Here is a 26602-nt window from a genome sequence, read left to right on the forward strand (position 1 = left end):
AGAACACTGAGGATGGATAAAACACATTGTAGTTACTCCACAAAACTAACCTAATTGACTAATTTGATGGGGAGGCAGGTAGCCTAGTGGTTAGATTGTTGGGCCATTAACCAAAAGGTTCCTGAATTGAATCCCTCAAACTGAACAAGGTAGTTAACCCATTGTTCCCCGGTAGACTGTCATTGTAACTAAGAATTTGTTCTTTACTGACTTGCCTAGTTATATAAAGGTAAATAAATAATAATAATTGACAGAGTGAAAAGGAAGCCTGTACAGAATAAAAATATTCCAAAACATGCATCATGTACGAAACAAGGCACTATAGTAGTACTGAAAAAAAAACATGGCAAAGTAATTCAGTTTTTGTCCTGAATACAAAGTGTTATTTTTTAGGCAAATCCAATACACCAAACACTGGGAGATGAATTCACTTTTCAGCTGGACAATAACACAAGACCAAATCTACACTGGAGTTGCTTACCAATAAGACAGTGAATCTATGGCAAGACCTGAAAATGGTTCTCTAGCAATGATCAACAGCAAATTTGGCAGAGCTTGAAGAATTTAGAAGAGAATAATGGGCAAATGTTGAACAATCCAGGTGTGGAAAGCTCTTAGAGACTTACCCAGACAGAGTCACAGCTGTAATCACTGCCAAAGGTGCTTCTACAAAGTATTGACTTAGGAATTTGACTACTTATGTAAATGAGATATTTCTGTCCCCACAAGGATAGTAGCACCAATACACACTCCCACACCCACACCCACACACACACAGCTCCTCCAGACTGAAAGTTATGCAGGCTTCTGGTTTAGGGCCTCTGGTAGCTTCAGGAGTACAGTCAGTGTTGTCATTGTTTCTGAATGAACTATTAAGTCTTAAGATGAGAAACAGTAGAACACCCAGAACAGTGATGATAATGTCGATAGATGACCTGACGATCCCAGATATTCTTGTTTTTCATTTCTCACTGAGAAAATAAGGAGAGGTTAGCACTCTGAATACTCACAAATGTTAAAGTATCAAGCCCCATATGGGATTTATACACTGAGTGTACAACACATTAGGAATACCTTCCAAATATTGAGTCGCACCCCCTTTTTCCCTCATAACAGCCTCAATTCATCGTGGCATGGATCCTACAAAGTGTCGAAAGCATTCCACAGGGATAATGGCCCATCTCGACTCCAATGCTTTCCACAGTTGTGTCAAGGTGGCTGGATGTCCTTTGGGTGGTGGACCATTCCTGATACCCAGAGGAATCTGTTGAGCGTGAAAGACCCAGCTGCGTTGCAGTTCTTGACACACTCAAACCTGTGCACCTGGCACCTACTACCATACCTCGTTCAAATGCACTTAAATATTGTGTCTTGCCCATTCACCCTCTGAATGGTACACATACACAAGCCATGTCTCATTTATCACAAGGCTAAATAAATAAAACTCCTTCTTTAACCTGTCTTCTCCCCTTCATATATGCTGATTGAAGTGGATTTAACAAGTGACATCAACAAGGGATCATAGCTTTCACCTAGATTCACCTGGTCAGTCTGTCATGGAAAGAGCAGGTGTTCCTAATGTTTTGTACACTCAGTGTATATGAATACTGTATTATCACATTTCATTTGAATTACTGGACCTTTTCCTGGTCATATCACATGAACCCATTTAACATATGTCACACTGGTCACTGTATTTTAGCATTGTACTTACAAGTAACGGAAACATAAAATTTGCCATTTCCTGCGCCACAGTTTGTGTTAATGAAAAAAGTGTAGTTTCCCTCAACAGCTTTGGTAACATTTTCTATCTCAAAAAAGTAGGTTTTGGTAATCTTCAGGTTACAGTCTATTGTACATTTTATGTTTTTTGTATTTGATTTATGCTTCCAGAAATACCGTTCAGTTGTGCAGTTATTGTTATTTTCAGCACTGTAATCCACTCTACATGTCAGGTTATGGTTCGTTCCTGCTTTAACCAATTGATTTTCACACGTTATGTTGGCCCCTGGAAAACAAACAAGGACATGAATGAATGAACAAGCAACATAATTCGAATGAAAGGATATAAATGGATATCAAACTATATCAATGAACGAACATGCAACATATCATAGCATTGTTCCAGTACAATTTTACATTGATAAACTGGTTCATATACTGTACATTCACATTCATATGTACATTATCATTCAGTGGTGTCCTGAAATGATTAACACCCTTCATAAAGATGAGCAATAATGACTGTACACTCTAAGAAGTAAAGCTGCCTGGAAGAACCTTTTGGTTTGCCACACCAGCGGAACCTTTGCAGGTCCTTGAGTGACCCCTCTGGAAAGGGTCTCAGAAGAACCTCTGTGTAAAAGTTCAAACTGGAAACTTTTGTAATGTGAGGGGTTAAGGGGTTTGGGGAGGGGTTTGAACCTTTTTATTAATATATTGTAGAGGTGACATTCTGTCAGATTAGAGGCGTGGCTTATTGGAGGCGTGGCTTTTAGCTAGTTCTTTATGGCCATCAATTTCACCCAAATTATCATGGAACCTACCAGGTACAACCCCAAATCCGTAAACATGGGCACCCTCATACATATCATCCTGACCAACTTGCCCTCTAAATACACCTCTGCTGTTTTCAAACAAGATCTCAGCGATCACTGCCTCATTGCCTGCGTCCGTTATGGGTCTGAGGTCAAATAGTCCCCGCGATATGCAACTTCTCAGGGAAGTCAGGAACCAATATACACAGTCAGTTAGGAAAGCAAAGGCTAGCTTTTTCAAACAGAAATTTGGATCCTGCAGCACTAATTCCAAAATGTTTTGGGACACTTTAAAGTCCATGGAGAATAAGAGCACCTCCTCCCAGCTGCCCACTGCACTGAGGCTAGGAAACACTGTCACCACAAATAAATCCATGATAATCAAGAATTTCAATAAGCATTTCTCTACGGCAGGCCATGCTTTCCACCTGGCTACCCCAACCCCAGCCAACAGCTCTGCACCCCCCGCAGCAACTGGCCCAAGCCCCCACCACTTCTCCTTCACCCAAATCCAGACAGCTGATGTTCTGATAGAGCTGCAAAATCTGGATCCCTACAAATCAGCTCAGCTAGACAATCTGGACCCTCTCTTTCTAAAATTATCCGTCGCCGTTGTTGCAACCCCTATTACTAGTCTGTTCAACCTCTCTTTCGTATCGTCTGAGATTCCTATAGATTGGAAAGCGGCCGCAGTCATCCCCCTCTTCAAAGGGGGAGACACTCTAGACCCAAACTGTTACAGACCTATATCTATCCTACCCTGCCTTTAAAGTCTTCAAAAGCCAAGTGAATAAACAGATCACTGACCATTTCGAATCCCACCGTACCTTCTCCCTATGCAATCCGGTTTCCGAGCTGGTCATGGGTGCACCTCAGCCACGCTCAAGGTCCTAAATGATATCATAACCACCATCGATAAAAGACAGTACTGTGCAGCCATCTTCATCAACCTGGCTAAGACTTTCTTCTCTGTCAATCACCTTATTCTTATCGGCAGACTCAACAGCCTTGGTTTCTCTAATGACTGCCTCGCCTGGTTCACTAACTACTTCTCAGATAGAGTTCAGTGTGTCAAATCGGAGGGCATGTTGTCCGGACCTCTGGCAGTCTCTATGGGGGTGTCACAGGGTTCAATTCTAGGGCCGACTCTTTTCTCTGTATATATCAATGATGTCGCTCTTGCTGCGGGTGATTCTATGATCCACCTCTACGCAGACGACACCATTCTGTATACTTCTGGCCCTTCTTTGGACACTGTTAACAAACCTCCTAACAAGCTTCAATGCCATACAACCCTTCTTCCGTGGCCTCCAACTGCTCTTAAATGCTAGTAAAATGAAATGCATACTCTTCAACCAATCGCTGCCCGCACCCGCCGCCCGACTAGCATCACTACTCTGGATGGTTCTGACTTAGAATATGTGGACAACTATAAATACCTAGGTGTCTGGCTAGACTGTAAACTCTCCTTCCAGACTCATATTAAACATCTCCAATCCAAAAATGAAATCTGGAATCGGCTTCCTATTTTGCAACAAAGCTTCCTTCACTCTTGCTGCCAAACGTACCCTCATAAAAATGACTATCCTACCGATCCTTGACTTTGACGATGTCATTTACAAAATAGCCTCCAATACTCTACTCAGCAAATTGGATGCAGTCTATCACAGTGCCATCCGTTTTGTCACCAAAGCCCCATATACTACCTACAACTGCAACCTGTATGCTTTCGTTGGCTGGTCCTCGCTACATATCATCGCCAAACCCACTGGCTCCAGGTCATCTACAAGTCTTTGCTAGGCAAAGCTCCGCCTTATCTCAGCTCACTGGTCACCATAGCTACACCCACCAATACACACGCTCCAGCAGGTATATTTCACTGGTCATCCCCAAAGCCAACACCTCCTTTGGCCGCCTTTCCTTCTAGTTCTCTGCTGCCAATGACTGGAACGTATTGCAAAAATCACTCAAGTTGGAGACTTATTTCTCTGATAAGGAAATTATATAATAAAGGTAAATGAATAAAGAATCCCTTCCTGAAACGTAACTGATTAGTAGATATGTAGCATGTGTGATGAATAATTAAAGTACTGAACATAAGTCCCATAAGGTCTAGTAGAGGCCCGGGAGGAAGAGAAATGTGTGTGTGTTAGTGGGCCTAAGGGAACTGTAGACATGTGTGTGTGACCCGACCTGAAGAGGCTTGGAAGAAACAGGGAGTAACCTTCAAGGTCCCCCTAATCTTGGGGGAAAGGAACAGGCAGCGCTGGATAGTGATTAACAGTGGTGAGAAGTCCGGGGAGGGATACTATTCACCTACTGTTCCTGTGTATGGATGTGCGTAGGATATCTACTGTTTGTGTGGAGGTATGTGCGTAAGCGGGGAGTGAGCATAAAATGAACTTCTTTGTGTAATTGTACTTCATAACGTTCTCTGAATAAACCGTACGAACCTTTTGCAGATGCTGAGTCTTTGCCTAATTATTATTAACCCATTGTCTTACAAACCTTGGGGATAGAGTTCCGTAAACCTACTAATACAAGCTCCACACAAACTGATATTCACTACAACACAAATGATTGATACATGTCGTAGATAAACAAATTATTATTTTGCTACTAGCAAATAAACACATTTACACTGGCTTGGCCCAAGCTCTGGACCGGATCAGAGACGGCACAGTCCACAGGCAGTGCACCTTGTTCTTCATCCCCCTCAGTCGGAGCAGGAGGTTTCAGTCATCTTCCCCAAACACCAGGTCTCTTTTGAATGGGCCAGTTCCACGCGAAGACAGTAGGAACAACACCTATTTTTAGGTATTGTCGCCCCCCAATTTTTCCCTCAACAAAGTCACTTTCGACGAAATGTGTACTACACACCTTTGTGTGTTTGGTGACAGCAAAGTTGTCTCGGCGTACTGCCACCAACCACCTTTTTCTACATCGACCGGGAAACGATGGAAGCTCACAATACCATTAAATTTGAAAGAAACTGAACACAGAGGCACTGAACAATGTTCATTAGCACCTCCTTCGCGGGGCTGTAATTTAAACGTAGTCATTTGCAAACTATTTCAATCAGAAATGCATTGACGATAGCTAGTAAGCTAATGAAACAAACAATAGCAGAACTCGCTTCGGAAGTCATCAACCCGATCGGAAGTAAATTAGAACGTTGGAGGATGTATAATGCATAAAGCCTATTGGGAAAAATTGTAACTGGCTAGATAGCTAGTATTAGTAGAATTTTCAATGGTGGCCAGTGGAGATGGCTAACCAGCTAGCAAACAACATAACAAAAGTATCATTTCAGATTTGAAAAATACTCCAACAGGCTCTGCATTTTAAGAATCATAGTCGCAGGTACCCCTGGTACATTGTTAAATTATGTAGCCATATAAAGATTTTTTGAAACTAGAGCTTGTCTGAAGGCTGGTCGAACAGGAGCTTGGTTAGCGACAGTTGCTATCCATCGGAGCACTGCGATTGGTTGCCCACAATTCTGGGGCGTGGGTTAGCGAAGAGTCAATTGTCTTCCATTGTCATAGCCATTATACTGTATGGAATTGTTCAGTTCAGTTCCAAGTATGCTTTGCATAGGGAATTTCTCATCCGTGCTATCAAATAAGTATGGAGTTCACAGAGCTTTAGCCAAAAGTAAAGTATTATGTGGGTTAAACAGTGTCATCTGAGATTTGCATGGTGTCACATTGATGGGAAAACTAAACTAGGTTGGGCTGGAATAACAATATAACTGATTATCAAGAGTACTGATTTTGAAAGTTGTGACTTGTTATAACACAGATGGTGTGTGTGCAGACGTTTTAACAGTAACACATCTGATTCTAATATTCTACTGATCAAGGTCTTAAAGTTGGATCACAATTATTTGAAACAGATGTGTTAGTGTTGGGCTCTTGAAGTTGGCCATCCAGAGTTGGCCACCCCAATTGGCCTACGTTAGATCAGCCACTACAACTTGTCACACAGGCTGTCACCTGAGACCTTGGATACATCCGGGTCTGTCTGGGTTAGTAGCTGTTATATTAAAACCAGAATCCAGAAGAAGTTTCTAGGTCAGGCAACCATTTTCTCCTCTATCTCAGAGAGAAGCATTTTTGTAACTATCAGAGAGAAAGTCAAGAAGTAGTAAAGAGGATTTTCATAAATAAAAGAAACCTGGAAACCTTCTAATGATAGCATAGGTACCAGAATCCTTGGGACCAAACTGCAGCACTGTGTGTGTGTGTGTGTGTGTGTGTGTGTGTGTGTGTGTGTGTGTGTGTGTGTGTGTGTGTGTGTGTGTGTGTGTGTGTGTGTGTGTGTCTGTGTGTGTGTAATTTAATTAGCAATTTTTATTAGGATCCCCATTAGCTAACTCTGTAATGCTAGCTAATCATCCTGGGGTCCAACACCAATTAATAAGTCATTACAAACAATTACAAATCAAGACTTCACAAACATTCAACAAGTAGACAATACAGACAATTAAAATACCTGACAGGAAACACATTTAATATTCAGTTGATGCTTTCTATTTCCTGTCCAGTCATAAAGTCTGTCACATTAAATAGTTCTTTCATTTTTTTTCTTGAAGGTGGATTTACTTTTTATTTGAGAAATATGGATTGATAAAAAGGTCCATTCAGCTATGGCTCTATATAAAACTGTAGATTTCAGGCGATTTGTCCTTGGCGTGTGTGTGTGTGACTTCATCGGCACAGCGAGTAGCAGACTAATGAGTCACGTCTAAGAAAACATCTGCTGAGACACCAACATGCAATTGACCTGTGAGGGGAGAGAGGGAGGGAGGAGAAGGGACTAGGAGGGGGCTTGAGAGGTAAAAGTCCAAAATATGTGGTAAAAGTCCAAAAGAGGTAAAAGTCCAAAAGTCCAAAAGATGGCGTCTTGAATGAGAGAAAGGTAGGTTCAACAGGGAGGAGAGAGAGGGAAACCAAGAGAGGGAGCCCTGAGAGGGTTTCTAGAACCCTTAGCCACACTCTGCCTCAGGAAACCAGCTAGTCAAAAGAAAAAAGCTGCATTCACTTTATTACAAGGAGAAGATGGCTCCGACGAAGAAAGGCGACATCAAATGAGTTTCGTGTTAATCTTTAAAAAAAATCTACAGAATGTTCATAGTATTATCACATATGACCGCCAAGCACTTCTGGACATCCGATCGACTCTGACTCAGCTGTTCAGCTGTTCATGCCGAACCCTATTTCTTTGTTCCATGGGGTACCAAAACGGTGCAGGCGTAAACGTGGGAGACCAGGTGGAGTCCTACTGAAATTGAGGCAAAGAGAAAAACGAACTACACTCCCCTCCGTTCTATTGGAAAATGTCCAGTAACTCGAGAATAAGATGGATGAGCTTTGTTCGAGAGTCTCTTATCATAGACACTTGAAAAGCTACAATATTATAGGTCTTACTGAAATGTGGCTGGATGACGCTATGCACGTAGTACTCGGTGGATTCTCCATGCAGCGGCAGGATCGAACGCTGCTTTGTGGAAAACTAAAGGTACTATTAGGATATATTCGTCTGCATGTTTTGACCGCCTTTGAGCCAGTGGATTACTGAACAAAACGTGCTAACAAAGTTTTTGGGATATAAAGAGGGACTTTATCCAACAAAAGGACCATTTATTGTGTAGCTGGGACCCTTTGGATTGCCAACAGAGAAAGTTCTTCAAAGGTAAGAGATTTATTTTATCGCTATTTCTGACTTTCGTGACTCCTCTGCTTGGTTGGAAAATGTTTGTATGCTTTTGTGTGCGGGACGCTGTCCTCAGATAATCGCATGTTATGCCTTCACCGTAAAGCCTTTTTGAAATCTGACAAAGCGGCTGGATTAACAAGACGTTAACCTGTTTGGGCTAGAGGGCAGTATTGAGAATTTTGGAAAAAATATGTGCCCATTTTTAACTGCCTCCTACACCAACTCAGAAGCTAGAATATGCATATTATTGTTCAGGTTTGGATAGAAAACACCCTAAAGTTTCTAAAACTGTTTGAATGGTGTCTGTGAGTATAACAGAACTCCTATGGCAGGCAAAAACCTGACAAGGTTTCATGCAGGAAGTGGCCTGTCTGACAAGGAGTCGTGCGTCTTGCATCTGTTTATTGAAAAGTAAGGATCTTAGCTGTAACGTGACAATTCCTAGGGCTCCAATAGGCTCTCAGAACCCGGGAAAAACCTGAAGGATGACGAGGCGGCCTCTGGCTGAAACAGATTATCGCCTTTGGTAAGTGGCCGATCAGAGGACCATTGAATGAGGCGCGTGCACGATTCGCCCCCGTGGAGAAATTTCATTCGGCTGTTTAGGCTCATTGCAGATTCCCGGTCGGAATATTATCGCTTTTCTACGAGATAAATGGCATAAAAATTGGTTTTAAACAGCGGTTGACATGCTTCGAAGTACGGTAATGGAATATTTAGACATTTTTTGTCACGCCATGCGCCATGCTCGTGACCGTGATGTAGCATTCTGATAGTGTCTAGAACTCACGAACAAAACGTAGCTGTTTGGATATAACGATGGATTATTTGGGACCAAACCTACATTTGTTATTGAAGTAGAAGTCCTGGCAGTGTATTCTGACGAAGAACAAGAAAGGTAAGAACATTTTTCTTATAGGAAATGTGATTTTGGTGAAGGCTGAACTGGGTGGGTGTCTAAATAGCTAGCCCTTGATGCCGGGCTATGTACTTAGAATATTGCAAAATGTGCTTCATCCGAAAAGCTATTTTAAATCAGACATATCGAGTGCATAGAGGAGTTCTGTATCTATAATTCTTAAAATAATTGTTATGCTTTTTGTGAACGTTTATCGTGAGTAATTTAGCAAACTGTTAGTAAATTCCCCGGAAGTTTGCGGTGGGTATGCTTTTTCTGAACGTCACATGCTAATGTAAAAAGCTGGTTTTTGATATAAATATGAACTTGATTGAACAGACATGCATGTATTGTATAACATAATGTCCTAGGTGTGTCATCTGATGAAGATCATAAAAGGTTAGTGCTGCATTTAGCTGTGGTTTGGGTTTATGTGACATATATGCTAGCTTGAAAAATGGGTGTCTGATTATTTCTGGCTGGGCACTCTACTGACATAATCTAATGTTTTGCTTTCGTTGTAAAGCCTTTTTGAAATCGGACAGTGTGGTTAGATTAACGAGATTCTTGTCTTTAAATAGCTGTAAAATAGTCATATGTTTGAGAAATTGAAGTAATAGTATTTCAAACGATTCAGAAATCGCGCCACTGGATTGAAGTGGCTGTTACGTAGGTGGGACGAATTCGTCCCACATGCGCCAGAGAGGTTAATCTTTTAACTGATGTATAACACTTGTATTTTCATGAATGTTTATTATTACTATTTATGTAATTTGAATTTGGCTCTATGCAATTTCACCGGATGTTGTCGGGTGGGTCGCTAGCGGCACGCCTTGCCCAAAGAGGTTTTAACGCAGGGAGATTGAAAACAGTCCCTCACTTTTACCAACACATCTCCTGAGCCACTAGGGGCGCTAAAACTTGAGACCACTTTAATTCTACCCACAGAAACGGACACAAGGCCCTCCCTCATCGTCCCTTCTGCAAATTTGACAATGTCTCCATTCTCCTGCTTCCTGTTTAAAAACAAAAGCTCAAACAGGAAGTACCAGTGATGTGCTCAATATGGAAGTGGTCGGACGACCCAGACAAGAGGCTACAAGACTGTTTTGCTAGTACAGACTGCGATATGTTCCGGGATTCATCCAATAACATTGAGGAGTTTACCACAACAGTCACGGGCTTCATCAATAAGTGCACAGACAATGTCATCCCCAGTGCGACTATAAGAACGTATCCCCAGCCAAAAAACACAGATTACAGGCAACATCCTCACTGGGCTAAAGGCTAGAGCTACCGCTTACAATGAACAGGACACAGAGATGGACACATACAAGAAATCCAGCTATAATCTCCAATGAGACATCAAACATGCAAAAGGACAATATAAGAGGAAGGTAGAATACTATTACACCGGCTACACCACTTGTCGTATGTGGCAGAGCTTGCAGACAATAACAGATTACAAAGAGAAATCTACCCATGAGCTGCCCTAAGAAAGCTAAAGTAACTGAGCTAAATTACTACCGCCCTGTAGCACTCACTTCCGTCATCATGAAGTGCTTTGAGAGACTAGTCAAGGACCATATCACCTCCACCCCATCTGACACACTAGACCCACTCCAATTTGCTTACCGACCCAATAGGTCCACAGACGACACAATCGCCATCACACTGCACACTGCCCTAACCCACCTGGACAAGAGGAATACCTATTTAAGAATGCTGTTCATTGATTACAGCTCAGCATTTAACACCATAGTACCCTCCAAACTCGTCATTAAGCTCGAGACCCCGGGTCTCGACCCCGCCCTGTGCAATTGGGTCCTGGACTTCCTAACGGGCCGCCCCCAGGTGGTGAGGGTAGATAACAACATCTACACCCCGCTGATCCTCAACACTGGGTCCCCACAAGGGTGCGTTCTCAGCCCTCTCCTGTACTCCCTGTTCACCCACGACTGCGTGGCCATGCACGCCTTCAACTCAATCATCAAGTTTGCAGACGACACTACAGTGGTAGGCTTGATTACCAACAACGACGAGACGGCCTACAGGGAGGAGGTGAGGGCCCTTGGAGTGTGGTGTCAGGAAAATAACCTCACACTCCATGTCAACAAAACAAAGGAGATGATCGTGGACTTCAGGAAACAGCAGAGGGAGCAGATCCCTATCTAAAATTGACAGGACAGTAGTGGAGAGGGTGGAGAGTTTTAAGTTCCTCGGCGTACACATCACGGACAAACTGAAATGGTCCACCCACACAGACAGCGTGGTGAAGAAGGCACAGCAGCGCCTCTTCAACCTCAGGAGGCTGAAGATATTCAGCTTGTCACCAAAAACACTCACAAACTTTTACAGATGCACAATCGAGAGTATCCAGTCGGGCTGTATCACCGCCTGGTACGGCAGCTGCTCCGCCCATAACCGGAAGGCTCTCCAGAGGGTAGTGAGGTCTGCACAACGCATCACTGGGTGCAAACTACCTGCCCTCCAGGACACTTACACCACCCGATGTCACAGGGAGGCCAAAAAGATCATCAAGGACAACAACCACCCGAGCCACTGCCTGTTCACCCTGCTATCATCCAGAAGGTGAGGTCAGTACAGGTGCATCAAAGCTGGGACCGAGAGACTGAAAAACAGCTTCTATCTCAAGGCCATCAGACTGTTAAACAGCCATCACTAACATTGAGTGGCTGCTGCCAACACACTGACTCAACAACAGCCACTTTAATAATGGAACATTTGATGCAATCAATTTATCACTAGCCACTTTATGAATATAATTTTTACTTACCCTACATTACTCATCTCATATGTATATACTGTACGCTATACCATCTACTACATCTTGCCGTCTTGATGTAATTCAATGTATCACTAGCCACTTTAAACAATGCCACTTTATATAATGTTCTCATACCCTTCATTACTCATCTCATATGTATATTCTGTACTCTATACCATCTACTGCATCTTGCCTATGCAGTTTGGCCATCACTCATTTATATATTTGTATGTACATATTCGTATTCATTCCATTACACTTGTGTGTATAAGGTAGTTGTTGTGAAATTGTTAGGTTAAATTACTTGTTAGATATTACTGCATGGTCGGAGCTAGAAGCACAAGCATTTCGCTACACTTGCATTAACACCTGCTAACCATGTGTATGTGACAAATACATTTGATTTGATTTCATTTGACACAGAACTCCCAAACGAGCTAAATGCCTTTTAGGATTGCTTCGAGGAATATAACACTGTGCCTTGCTTGAAAGCCCCTGCCATTTAGGATGACTGTGTGATCTCGCTCTCCGTGGCCAATGTGAGCAAAATGTTTCAACCGGTTAACATTTTCAAACTCTTCTTGTCCCAGTCTTGTCCCATTCCCAACATGTTTCAAGCTGACCACCATTGTCCCTGTTCCCAAGAGATCCAAGGTAACATGTCTAAACGATTACCACCCTGTGCCACTCACATCTGTAATTATGAAGTGCTTTGAAATGCTGGTCATGACACACTTCGACACCATAAACCCAGACACCCTAGACCCACTCCAATTCATATACCGCATCAACAGATCCACTCAGATCCCTCTCCCACCTGGACGAGAGGAGAAATAACTCTTAGAATGCTGTTCATAGAGTACAGCTCAACGTTTAACATCAAGCTCATCACTAAGCTAGGGACCCTGGGACTGAACACCTGCCTCTGCAACTGGATCCTAGACTTCTTGACTGGTCTGCCCCAGGTGGTGACGGTAGACAACAACACCTCTGCCATGCTGGCCCTCAACACAGGGGGCCCTCAGGGGTGTGTGCTTAGTCCCCTCCTATACTCCCTGTTCACCCACGACTGTCTGGTCACGCAAGACTGCAACACCATCATCAAGTTTGTAGTTGTAGGCCTGCTCACCGACCGCGATGAGTCAGGCTATAGGGAAGAGGTCAGAGACTTAGCAGTGTGGTGCCAGGACAACAACCTCTCCCTCAATGTCAAGAAAGACCAATGAGCTGATTGTGGACTATAGGAGAAAGAGGGGAGAGCACACCCCCATCCACATTGACAGGGGTGTTGTGGAGCAGCTTGAGAGTTTTAAGTTCCTTGGCGTCATATCACTAAGGACTTAACATGGTCCACACACACCCGCACAGTCATGAAGAGGACACAGCACCGCCTCCTCCCCTTCAGGAGGCTGAAAAGATTTGGATCCTCAAAACGTTCTACAACTGCACCATCGAGAGCATCTTGAGTGGCTGCATCACCGCTTGGTGTGGCAATTGCACCGCCCTTGACAGCAAAGCGATACAAAGGGTGGTGCGGACAGCCCAGTACATCACTAGGACCGAGCTCCCTGCCATCCAGGCCCTCTATATCAGGCGGTGTAAGAGAAAGACCCGAAAAATTGCCAACGACTCCAGCCACCCAATCTATAGACTGTTCACTCTGCTACCGTCCAGCAAACGATACCAGAGCATCGGCTCTAAGGACCAACAGGCTCCGAGACAGCTTTTACAACCAAGACATATGACTGCAAAATAACCAGACAGCTAAATAGTCAATTAATAGTACCCAATCTGCACTGACCTTACAGACACTCACTAGACGTTATATACAGTGCATTCGGCATGTATCCAAGCCCCTTTACTTTTTCCTAATTTTGTTACGTTACAGCCTTATTCTAAAACTGATTAAATTGTTTTTTTCCGCTCATCAATCTACACACAATACCCCATAATGACACAACAATATCACATTTAAATAAGTTTTCAGACCCTTTACTCAGTACTTTGTTGAAGCACCATTGGCAGCAATTACAGCCTCATGTCTTCTTGGGTATGACGCTACAAGCTTCGCACACCTGTATTTGGGGAGTTTCTCCCATTTTTCTCTGCAGATCCTCTCAAGCTCTGTCAGGTTGGATGGGTAGCGTCGCTGCACAGCTATTTTCAGGTTTCTCCAGAGATGTTCGATCGGTTTCAAGTCCGGGCTCTGGCTGGGCCGCTCAAGGACATTCAGAGACTTGTCCTGAAGCCACTCCTGTGTTGTCTTGGTTGTGTGATTAGGGTCATTGTCCTGCTGGAAGGTTAACCTTCACCCCAGTCTGTGGTCCTGAGCGCTCTGGAGCAGGTTTTCATCAAGGACCTCTCTATACTTTGCTCCATTGATCTTTCCCTCGATCCTGACTAATCTCCCAGTCCCTGCCTCTGAAAAACATCCCCAGAGCATGATGCTGCCACCATCATGCTTCACCATAGGGATGGTGCCAGGTTTCCTCCAGACGTGACGCTTGGCAATCAGGCCAAAGAGTTCAATCTCGGTTTCATCAGACCAGAGAACCAGAGGTTCTCCCATCTCTACAGAGGAACTCTAGAGCTCTGTCAGAGTGACCATCCGGTTCTTGGTCACCTCCTGACTAAGGCCCTTCTCCCCAGATTTCTCAGCTTGGCTGGGTGGCCAGCTCTAGGAAAAGTCTTGGTGGTACCAAAGTTCTTCCATTTTAGAATGATGGAGTCCACTGTGTTCTTGACGACCTTTAATGCTGCAGAATTTTTTGGTACCCTTCCCCAGATCTGTGCCTCAACACACTCCTGTCTCGGAGTTCTACGGACAATTGCTTCGACCCCATGGCTTGATTTTTGCTCTAACATGCGCTGTCTTCAGTGGGACCTTACATAGACAGGTGTGTGCCTTTCCAAATCATGTCCAACAATTGAGTTTACCCCAGGTGCACTCCAAGTTGTAGAAACATCTCAAGGACGATCAATGGAAACAGGATGCACCTGAGCTTAATTTCAAGTCTCATAGCAAAGGGTCTGAGTACTTATGTAAATAAGGTATTTCTGATATTATTTTTAATACATTTGCAAAAATGTACAAAAAACCTGTTTTTGCTTTGTCATTATGGGGTATTGTGTATAGATTGATTGTTATTTTTTATTTATTTAAGTCATTTTAGAATAAGGTTGTAACGTAACAAAATGTGGAAAAGGGGAAGGGGTCTGAATACTTTCCGAATGGACTGTAGCTTAGTAGACCCCCCCCCCCCCCCCAACCTCTTGTTTAATGCACAAAAATGTAAGAGGGTAATTCTACCCAATGCATACGCTGAGTGTTGGAGTGTGACCCTGGCTTGCAGTAAAAAATTGTATAATAGAAAATCTTGTTGTCTGGTTTGCTTAAATAAGGAACGTGAAATGATTTAAACTTTTACTTTTGATACTGAAGTATATTTAAAACCAAATACTTTTAATCAAGTAGTATTTTACTGAGTGACATTCCCTTTTACTTCAGTCATTTTCTATTAAAAGGCATCTTTTCTTGTATGGCAATTGGGTTCTTTTTCCACCACTGGAATTTATACACCTCTGTCAGCAACAATGAAGCTACAAAACTGTCTGTGTTCAATCTGAACATGACAATACAATGACATTTAATCGAATATCTTTTTTTTTCTCAACATGGTAGCGTTCATAATTATTGACACCAATGAAGATTCTTATTAATAAAGTATTGAAAGGTTTAGTATTTGGTATATTCCTAGCATGCAATTTGACTCTTCAAACTTGTTGGATGCATTTGTAGTTAGTTTTGGTTGTGTTTCAGTTATTTTCTGCTCAATTGAAATGAATGGTAAATAATGTATTGTGCCATTTTGGAGTCACTTTTATTATAAATAAGAACAGCATATGTTTCTAAACACTTCTACAATAATGTGTTTGCTACCACAATGATGAATACTCCTAAATTAATTGTGAATAATGATGAGAGGGTCAAAGATCCTACCCTCAAGACATGCTAACCCCTCACCAATACCAATAACAGGGGAGGTTAGCATGTCTTGGGGCTATGATCTTTGAACCTATAACTTTCTCACTCATAACAACCATAATAATGTATAAAGTGTGCAGTTTACCTGGTATTCTTGACTGGACATTAGAAGTGAGCAAACCGAGACACAGAAACAGCAGAAGCATTTTGCCATGTGTCCTAAAGCACAAAGAACAAATACCACAAAACATGAATAGCTTATACATTAACCTACATCAGATTGGACATAGACTGTATGATTCAAGCAGTAGGCCTATGTCTTGAAGGGACTGGAATTAACCACAGCCCTGATCTGTAGACGTGGCCACTGTGGATTTGTAGTGATATTTAAGAACAGGTCAGAATAAATTCTCGGTGAATCTGAATAGTTTTCAAGTCCCACTCAAGCAGTTTTTTAAATTATTTTCCTGTTGAAATATCCAAAGTATAAATACAGTAATGTATACACACTTAAGCATTAAAATAGACATTGAGCAAAATAGAGCTTTTTAGACTTAACTGCGAAAGTCAATGAGTTAAAAAATAGTTTGGTGTTGTAAAATGGGTATGAGAGGTTCTGATTTGCAACCTGGGGCTCCCCCGCCCCGAAACCCCTCTCCCCTACATGCAACCTGCAAAGACTTAACTTTTACACATTTATGCATTTTCCTCTCTCCACAGCCATAGTAGGCCTACCAAAGAAACACCCAGAGTTTAGGTGAATTCACCATCCAACACAGACTGCCATTAGCGACGAGGAAAACAAAATAACCTTCTGAGATTGAGACCCTGAGAGTAATCATGAAATGTCCATCAAGGTGATGTGACTAACAAATCCTGACGCACGCGTGTCTTTAGGGCAGGCAGGAAGGCAGGCAGGCACGCAGGCAGGCGCACACACAACGATCTAAGTAAGTATACTGTACTTACAAGCTTACAGCCTCTGAATGTTCTGCCATCAAATAAAGTTGTATAGAGTCCCAGAAAATAACTGTTGGAGAAGAGTGGGTGGAGACAGTGGATACCCCCTTTCACAACCTCTAACCTACTTGTAGAAGGCATGCTGTGGAGAAGGCATGCAACACTTTCTCTCTCTCTCCTGGACAGATCTCTGACAGTCCTAATATGGGCACTGAGGGAGGACAAAGCAACAGTGATTTTACTTTCACCAAGGACTTTATCTTAGGCTGCGCTAGATTTTCCTGACAGGAAAGAACCCCAGACTCAAGTGGAGTTTCCAGAGGTGAAAGAACCCCAGACTAAAGTGGAGTTTCCAGAGGTGAAAGAACCCCAATCTACACTAGTAAAATGCAATGTTTACATCACTTTACTTTAGTCAGAACAGAGGTGTATGATTTGATGTGGATGATATTCCATACATTTTCTCAATTCTAGGATCTAGATTCTATAGCATTCAAGAGAGAGCGAGATATTCCCCGTCTGATTTCAGAATTAATTCAAATCAGACTGATTTCAGTCTGATCAGACTGAATTGTTTTAATGATCAACATGTGAGAATGACACCATAAGTAAACATTAAAAAAGGGCATTCTGCAATTGGTACCTCTGTTATTGGCCTTGTAAATTATTAAAATCTACCCAATATTTCTTGAAGAATGTAACTTATAGATGCCGCATGAGCTTAGTTCAACTGTCACACCCCATCAGAACCCCAAATATAAGGTTGTTTTATTTATTACGTGTACTTTGTTTATTAAAAAAGTAAACATAAAAAACTCTATATTGCCTCAAAAACATGGTTAAAACTATAATTGTTGTATCATGAGTGGTCAGTTCTTGTATCCATAGTTGATCTAGGATTTTGAGAGTGGTTCAATTTCTCCATCCCCATTCCTCAGCCGTTTACCAAATCAGTGGCAGCTTTGTTATTGTCCGAACTGCAGATTACCCCTTTAAAAAACATGACTTGGTCTTCCTTGTTTGAACATGAACAAAACACAACCTAAACGTGTTTTGTACCGCTTTGAAGAGCAAGCTACACTAAATAGCCTGAATCAGGAGTTGCTCCTGTACAGGTATAACTCATGGCCCTGATTATACACTCACCAGACAGTTTATTAGGTATACCCATCTAGTACCTGATCAGACCCCTCTTTGCCTCCAGAACAGCCTGAATTCTTTGGGGCATGGATTCTACAAGTCAAAAACTTTCCTCAGGGATGTTGGTTCATGAAGAAGTTTGGAACCACCAAGACTCTTCCTAGAGTTGGCCGGAGTGGCTTTGGGACAAGTCTCTGAATGTCCTTAAGTGGCCCAGCCAGAGCCCGGACTTGAACCCGATCAAACATTTGTTTTGTATTTTTTTTATTTCACCATTATTTAACCAGGTAAGCTAGTTGAGAACAAGTTCTCATTTACAACTGCAACCTGGCCAAGATAAAGCAAAGCAGTGCAACACAAACAACAACAGAGTTACACATGGAATAAACAAGCGTACAGTCAATAACACAATAGAATAAAAAGAAAGTCTATATACAGTGTGTGCAAATGGCGTGAGGCGGTAAGGAACATCTCTGGAAATACCTGAAAATAGCTGTGCAGCAATGTTCCACATCCAACCTGACAGAGCTTGAGAGGATCTGCAGACAAGAATGGGAGAAACTCCCTAAATACAGGTGTGCCAAGCTTGTAGCATCATGCCCAAGAAGACTCGAGGCTGTAATCGCTTCCAAAGGCGCTTCAACAAAGTACTGAGTAAAAGGTCTGAAAACATGTAAATGTGATATTTATGTAGGATTTTTTAATTTTTATAAATTAGCAAACATTTCTACATAATGGGGTATAACGTAACAAAATGTGTAACAAGTCAAAGGGTTTGAATACTTTCCGAAGGCACTGTAAATGTTAAGTTGATTAGACAGTAGCTGGGAGCTTGCGGTGTCGAATAGTTGTGAGATTTGTTTAAAACAGCTTGCGATGGAAAATTGCACGTACTTTTGGAATTGTTTGGCAAGCTACTGGTAGATGGGCTGTGAGTTACTGGTAGATTGGCTACGAGTTACTGGTAGGTGGGCAGTGAGCTACTGGTAGGTGGGCTGTGAGTTACTGGTAGATGGGCTGTGAGCTACTGGTAGATGGGCTGTGAGCTACTGGTAGATGGGCTGTGAGCTACTGGTAGATGGGCTGTGAGCTACTGGTAGGTGGGCTGCGAGCTACTGGTAGGTGGGCTGTGAGTTACTGGTAGATGGGCTGTGAGTTACTGGTAGATGGGCTGTGAGCTACTGGTAGATGGGCTGTGAGCTACTGGTAGATGGGCTGTGAGTTACTGGTAGGTGGGCTGCGAGCTACTGGTAGGTGGGCTGCGAGCTACTGGTAGATGGGCTGCGAGCTACTGGTAGATGGGCTGTGAGTTACTGGTAGATGGGCTGTGAGTTACTGGTAGATGGGCTGCGAGCTACTGGTAGATGGGCTGTGAGCTACTGGTAGGTGGGCTGTGAGCTACTGGTAGGTGGGCTGTGAGCTACTGGTAGATGGGCTGTGAGCTACTGGTAGATGGGCTGTGAGCTACTGGTAGATGGGCTGTGAGCTACTGGTAGATGGGCTGTGAGCTACTGGTAGGTGGGCTGTGAGCTACTGGTAGATGGGCTGTGAGCTACTGGTAGGTGGGCTGTGAGCTACTGGTAGATGGGCTGTGAGCTACTGGTAGATGGGCCGTGAGCTACTGGTAGATGGGCTGTGAGTTACTGGTAGATGGGCTGTGAGTTACTGGTAGATGGGCTGTGAGCTACTGGTAGATGGGCTGTGAGTTACTGGTAGATGGGCTGTGAGCTACTGGTAGATGGGCTGTGAGCTACTGGTAGATGGGCAGTGAGCTACTGGTAGGTGGGATGTGAGCTACTGGTAGTCTTCGATCGACCTGTTGCAGAGCTTTGCCCTAGACACTGTGGTGCAGGAAAATCCCAGGAGGGCGGCCGTTTCTGAGATACTGGATCCTGCTCCGTACCACGCTCAGTCGCTTAGGTCACTCGTTTTGCCCATTCTAACGTTCAATCGAACAGTAACTGAAATCCTCAATGCCTGTCTGCCTGCTTTATATAGCAAGCCAAGGCCACGTGACTCACTGTCTGTACAAGTGATCCATTTTTGTGAACAGGGTGGTGTACCTAATAAACTGGCCGGTGAGTGGATCTCATATGGACATCATATAGCTAAGATAATTCCAGTGCTTATGCCATGGATGAACACGTGCATTGCAAATGGCAGCCACACTACCAGCATTATTAGTGAGAAGAGCTAGCATTTTCAATTGCTTGATTGATCATTTAGCATGTTGGAGTCACAGGAGACAAAACAACGTGTACATTTCACAGTTGAAACAAGTACAACTGGTTTTATTTGAACTGTTTGGATCACTTCTAAAAATGCTTTTAGTCCTACTTACAGGTTTTACATTCACTACATGTTAACAGGACACAGTTTGTTTGATAGTTTTCCTGCTTCATCCCCTTGGACCAAATACTATTCCTTTTAGGGTTATTGCCGGTAGATACAATTGTTTTCCCATGTCACAAATGTGTCTGTCACATAATGAATTCCCTCTGGAACATAACACAAATATTTACTGTTTCCCGTCCATGGTGAAAGCAGTGGATCAGCCTCCACAGCACTCTAGAGCACTACATCGTATGGAATAACAGCACCACCTTCTGGTTGATTTAAGGAAGTTCAGAATCAAGTCTCCTGGATATATGGGTATTTTCCAGAGATGATTCTTCAGGCAGGGTGCAAAGGAACACAAACACAACATCCAGGCCCTCTGGCCATCCCCGCCTATACAATGGTACCTATTGAAACCACTGCAGTGGGTCCTTAGAAGACAGAGGGTCAGTGATTGATTGGGCTTTTGAATGTTGAGGTGTGTTTGAGTTTCTGTGTGTGTGTCTCACCACTGTATGTGTGTCTGTGTCTGGCTGGGGGTCTGCTGTGTGTACTGTGTGTGTAGGAGTGTGTTGGCGTGCGTTGAGTCCTGTCCTTCCAGCCAGTCCTGGTAGAGTATGAGTAGGTCAGGGTTGGTGTCAGGCAGCCTGACTGTTAGACTGCTGTAGGCCTCCTCCATCTGCTGAACCAAGGCCTTGTCCACTCGACCCCCTGTCTCTCCCTCCGCCTGCCCACGACCACTCACACAGCCTGGGGAGACAGAGGGGAGAGAGAGGGGGAGAACAGCAGTCAAACAAAGTATAAAATACAAAAATAAAGATCACACTAAATCCCTTTTCTAGTTTCTATATCCAGTTCAGTTCAACAGAAACAGGTTGACAGCTGCCTCGTCACATTAACCCAAAACCAACCCAGGACCAGGAAGTAAATGTGACTTACCTCCAGGGCATGACAGCACCTCCACCAGTTGGTAGGGGATGCGTCCTGTCCTCATGCGGTGGACCAGGGTCTGGATGTTCCTGAAGCCATAGACGGATGCAAACTGCAGCAGCACCTCCCCATCCCGCTCCAGACACACCTCCTGGAAGTCACGGTTCCTAGAGGAGGGAGGCAAGACGGAGAGAGGAAGGGAGGCGGGGGGAGAGAGGGAGGGGGGAGCGGGAAAGGGTTGAGATGGAGGGAGGCAGGGAGGGAGGTCGGAGAGAAGGAGATGGGATATTATTTTTTAATTCACTCCCTCTTTTACAGCCTGCTTCCTTTACCCTCTTTTCTACCCCTCTCCGCTCTCATCCTTCCTCTCCTGAGTTCAAATACTATTTAGGGTATTTCAATTACATTTCATAATATTACCGTTGTCAACAAACTCGTCGTCACTCCCGTTTAACTACTCTAAATCGCTTTGGCACAGTAGGCATCAAGTCACTTGCCGATAATGTTGCATATAACGCTGCAACGTTTTGAAAGAGCTGTCATTTTCATCTAACACTATCAAAGTTAACTCTATACAGTAGATGCCTTCAATTCCCAATTTATAGGCATGCTCAATTTAGAGATATTTTTTAAACAACGTGATGGATGGATAACTTGAATAACTCATTCCAAATGGATAACTTGAAATAACATGAGGTAGGTAATTAAATAATCAAAAGAAAAACATGTTTATTTATTAGCCTGGTGGTTATAAGTATTTAGGCATATCATGTGAAATTGGCCTTGTGAAATTGTCAAAAGTACAAGAGATATGTTACAGGTCTAGATTATTTATGGATTGATGAAATATCATTTTATCAACTCAAAAGCAATTGCATGTGATGCAGGAATCACTGACTCACTGCAATTTTCTATTACCAAGACACCTGCTGGTAACTCTTAACTGGTAAGGGCAGCTCATGAGGTCTCCTAAATATCTGTTGACTAGGGGTGACTCGTATGACTAAAGAGGCTTCATGCATAGCTGATTTTTTATTTAACCCACAAGAGTAAAATGTCTCTATTCTCAGCGCTTGGGGCCAATGTTCTATTCTGAGACGCTTTGTGGATGCGGGCCCAGACCTATTTTGCTGTTTTAAATAATGTATTTGGAAATACTTTCAAATAGTAGGCCATTTATAGGAAAGTATTTGAAACTACTTTCAATAGATGTAATTGATTCGGGCCACATTATCTAAAAAAAAACTAAAAGATACACAGAAAATAAGTATTTAAATACACATGTATTTGAACTCAGGTCAGCGCTCTTCCCTCTCCAACGGTCTCAGTTCAAGGTCTTCCATCTCTCTCCCCTCCTCACCTGAGAGTCTTGTATGTGATCTCGTCTACATCCAGGCCAAACAGTTCCGTAGCAGCGTATTTGAAGACGTGTTCCAGGAAGCCCTCCGATCCTTTGCCCTCATGTCTCACCAATGCTTGGTCCCCTGCCTCACTCAGCCTAACATGAAGACAAAGAGAAGAACATTACACACTCGGAGTAACTGAACCTAACAGACAGAAATACACTCACAGACACACATCACCACCTCACTGAGCAATGAGCCTGACATTGAGCACTGACAAACACTTCCTGGTTAAGAGCCCAGTGAACATTGAAACACTCACACGTGATCTAGAGGGACAGAGTCCAGGTCTGCTACGGACACCTTCATCTGTTCCATCAAGAGGAACACCTCCCCTGGAACACACACATATTCAGTCTCACATTAAAACAACAGACAACTTATATGGAATGCAGTGTTTGATTTTTATCAGACATAAATGGGACCCATCACATCCAAAAAGTTGACTCAAGTTTGCCGAAAAGCCCCTGGAAGCACCTGGATGATCGTCAAGACTCTTGGAAGTATGTTCTATGAACAAATGAGTCAAAAGTATAATGTTTTGGACGACATGGTCCCGTTATGCCTGGCGAACACCAAACACTGCATTCCACAGTAAGAACCTCATACCAACGGTGAAGCATGGTGGTGGCAGTGTGATGGTTTGGGGGATGCTTTGCTGCCTCAGGACCTGGACGACTTGCCTTAATAGAAGGAACCATGAATTCTGCTCTGTATCAGAGAATTCTACAGGAGAATGTCAGGCCATCAGTCTGTGAGCTGAAGCTGAAGTGCAGCTGGGTGATGCAGCAAGACAATGATCCAAAACACACAATTAAGTCTACATGAAAATGGCTAAAAAGCAACAAATGTGAAGGTTTGGATTGGCCTAGTCAAAGTCCAGACCTAATCCCAATTGAGATGACAGGACTTGAAACGAGCAGCTCAGGCTTGAAAACCCACAAAAAATATCACTGAGTTACAGCAGTTCTGCATGGAAGAATGGGCCAAAATTCCCCCACAGCGAGCTGAAAGACTGATCAACAACTACAGAAGGCGTTTGGTTGGATTCATTGCAGCTAAAAGGTGGTACAACCAGTTATTGAGTGTAAGAGGGCAATTACTTTTTCACACAGGGGCATTGGGTGTTGCATAACTTTGTTTATGAAGAAAGTATGTCATTGTTGTGTTATTTTTTCACGCAGGCTCCCTTTATCTAATATTAGGTTTTGGTTGAAGATCTGATAACATTCAGTATCAAAAATATGCAAAAACAGAGAAAATCAGAGCAGAGCAAATATTTTAGAGCTAGAGAGGATAAATATAGAGGTTGAGAGGATACAGTTGAAGTCGGAGGTTTACATACACCTTAGCCAAATACATTGAAACTCAGTTTTTCACAATTCCTGACATTTAATCCTAGTAAACATTCCATGTCTTAGGTCAGTTAGGATCACCACTTTGTTTCAAGAACGTGAAAAGTCAGAATAATAGTAGAGAAAATGATTTATTTCAGCTTTTATTTCTTTCATCACATTCCCAGTGTATCAGAAGTTTACATAAACTCAATTAGTATTTGGTAGCATTGCCTTTAAATTGATTAACTTGGGTCAAACGTTTCAGGTAGCCTTCCACAAGCTTCCCACAATAAGTTGGGTGAATTTTGGCCCATTCCTGACAGAGCTGGTGTAACTGAGTCAGGTTTGTAGGCCTCCTTGCTCACACACACGTTCAGTTCTGCCCACAAATTTTCTATACGATTGAGGTCAGGGCTTTGAGATGGCCACTCCAATACCTTGACTTTGTTGTCACATAAGCCGTTTTGCCACAACTTTGGAAGTATGCTCGGGGTCATTGTCCATTTGGAAGACCTTCAATATATCCACATAATTGTCCTTCCTCATGATGCTATTTATTTTGTGAAGTGCACCAGTCCCTTCTGCAGCAAAGCACCCCCACAACATGATGCTGCCACCCCCGTGCTTTACAGTTGGGATGGTGTTCTTCGCTTGCAAGTCTCCCCCTTTTTCCTCCAAACATAACGATGGTCATTATGGCCAAACAGTTCTATTTTTGTTTCATCAGACGAGAGGACATTTCTCCAAAAGTACGATCTTTGTCCCCATGGGCAGTTGCAAACCGTAGTCTGGCTTTTTTATGGCGGTTTTGGAGTAGTGGCTTCTTCCTTGCTGAGCGGCCTTTCAGGTTATGTCGATATAGGACTCGTTTTACTGTGGATATAGATACTTTTGTACCTGTTTCCTCCAGCATCTTCACAAGGTCCTTTGCTGTTGTTCTGGCATTGAAAAGTACGTTCATCTCTAGGAGACAGAATGCGTCTCCTTCCTGAGCGGTATGACAGCTGTGTGGTCCCATGGTGTTTATACTTGCGTACTATTGTTTGTACAGACAAACGTGGTACCTTCAGGCGTTTGGAAATTGCTCCCAAGGATGTACCAGACTTGTGGAGGTCGACAATTTTTTTTCTGAGGTCTTGGCTGATTTCTTTTGATTTTCCCATGATGTCAAGCAAAGAGGCACTGAGTTTGAAGGTAGGCCTTGAAATGCATCCACAGGTACACCTCCAATTGACTCAAATGATGTCAATTAGCCTATCAGAAGCTTCTAAAGCCATGACATAATTTTATGGAATTGTCCATGCTGTTTAAAGGCACAGTCAACTTAGTGTATGTAAACTTCTGACCCACTGGAATTGTGATACAGTGAATTATGAGTGAAATAATCTGTCTGTAAACAATTGTTGGAAAAATTAATTGTGTCATGCACAAAGTAGATGTCCTAACTGACTTGCCAAAACTATAGTTTGTTAACAAGAAATTTGTGGAGTGGTTGAAAATCGAATTTTAATGACAACCTAAGCGAATGTAAACTTCCGACTTCAACTGTATAGATAGAGATAGAGAGGATAGATCTAGATAGATAGAGGTAGAGAGGATAGATCTAGATAGATAGAGATAGAGAGAATAGATCTAGATAGATAGAGGTAGAGAGGATAGATCTAGATAGATAGAGGTAGAGAGAATAGATCTAGATAGATAGAGATAGAGAGGATAGATCTAGATAGATAGAGATAGAGAGGATAGATCTAGATAGATAGAGGTAGAGAGGATAGATATACAGAGGTAGAGAGGATAGATATACAGGGATAGAGAGGATAGATATACGGGGTAGAGAGGATAGATATACAGGGGTAGAGAGGATAGATATACAGGGGTAGAGAGGATAGATATACAGAGGTAAATCTAATTTTAATGACAACCTAAGCGAATGTAAGCTTCCGACTTCAACTGTATATATAGAGATAGAGAGTATAGATCTAGATAGATAGAGGTAGAGAGAATAGATCTAGACAGATAGAGGTAGAGAGGATATATCTAGATAGATAGAGGTAGAGAGAATAGATCTAGATAGATAGAGGTAGAGAGGATATATCTAGATAGATAGAGGTAGAGAGAATAGATCTAGATAGATAGAGAGAGAGGATATATCTAGATAGATAGAGGTAGAGAGAATAGATCTAGATAGATAGAGGTAGAGAGGATAGATCTAGACAGATAGAGAGGATAGATCTAGATAGATAGAGATAGAGAGGATAGATCTAGATAGATAGATCTAGATAGATAGAGGTAGAGAGGATATATCTAGATAGATAGAGGTAGAGAGGATAGATCTAGATATATAGAGGTAGAGAGGATATATATATATTGAGAGAGAGGTAGAGAGGATAGATATAGATATACAGAGGTAGAGAGGATAGATATACAGAGGTAGAGAGGATAGATATACACTACCGGTCAACAGATCTAGAAAGGATAAATAGTGGTAGACAGGATAAATATAGCACTAGAAAGGATGGATATAGAGGTAGAGAGGATAGAAATAAAGGTAGAGAGGATAGATATT

The 26602-nt window shown here is 42.7% G+C and overlaps 1 protein-coding gene and 1 long non-coding RNA gene across 7 annotated transcripts in view; both read right to left on the reverse strand.

The window, feature by feature from the left end:
• Positions 1-710: 710 nt before the first annotated feature.
• On the reverse strand, positions 711-18569 carry LOC115156405 (uncharacterized). 3 transcript variants are annotated; one of them, XR_003868236.1, is made up of 4 exons: positions 18513-18569; positions 16075-16148; positions 1900-2008; positions 711-971 (listed from the first exon to the last, which is right to left on the reverse strand). It is a non-coding gene; the product is annotated as an uncharacterized LOC115156405 (long non-coding RNA). The 3 variants fall into 3 exon arrangements; XR_003868239.1 differs by having other exon boundaries at positions 1715-2008; XR_003868237.1 differs by lacking the exon at positions 18513-18569 and adding an exon at positions 16899-17071.
• Positions 18570-20287: 1718 nt separating this feature from the next.
• Positions 20288-26602, reverse strand: part of LOC115156422 (nuclear prelamin A recognition factor) — a 28997-nt gene continuing 22682 nt past the window's right edge. For all 4 annotated transcript variants that reach the window (XM_029703862.1, XM_029703857.1, XM_029703872.1 and 1 more), the window contains 4 exons: positions 22962-23034; positions 22657-22794; positions 21306-21463; positions 20288-21116 (listed from right to left, as the gene is read on the reverse strand). In XM_029703862.1, the coding sequence (XP_029559722.1) occupies positions 20872-21116; positions 21306-21463; positions 22657-22794; positions 22962-23034 (614 nt within the window). In that variant the 3' untranslated portion in view covers positions 20288-20871. The remainder of the gene's footprint in view (positions 21117-21305; positions 21464-22656; positions 22795-22961; positions 23035-26602) is intronic.

Source organism: Salmo trutta, chromosome 2 (genome assembly GCF_901001165.1).
Source record: "Salmo trutta chromosome 2, fSalTru1.1, whole genome shotgun sequence".
Classification (NCBI taxonomy): Eukaryota; Metazoa; Chordata; class Actinopteri; order Salmoniformes; family Salmonidae; genus Salmo; species Salmo trutta.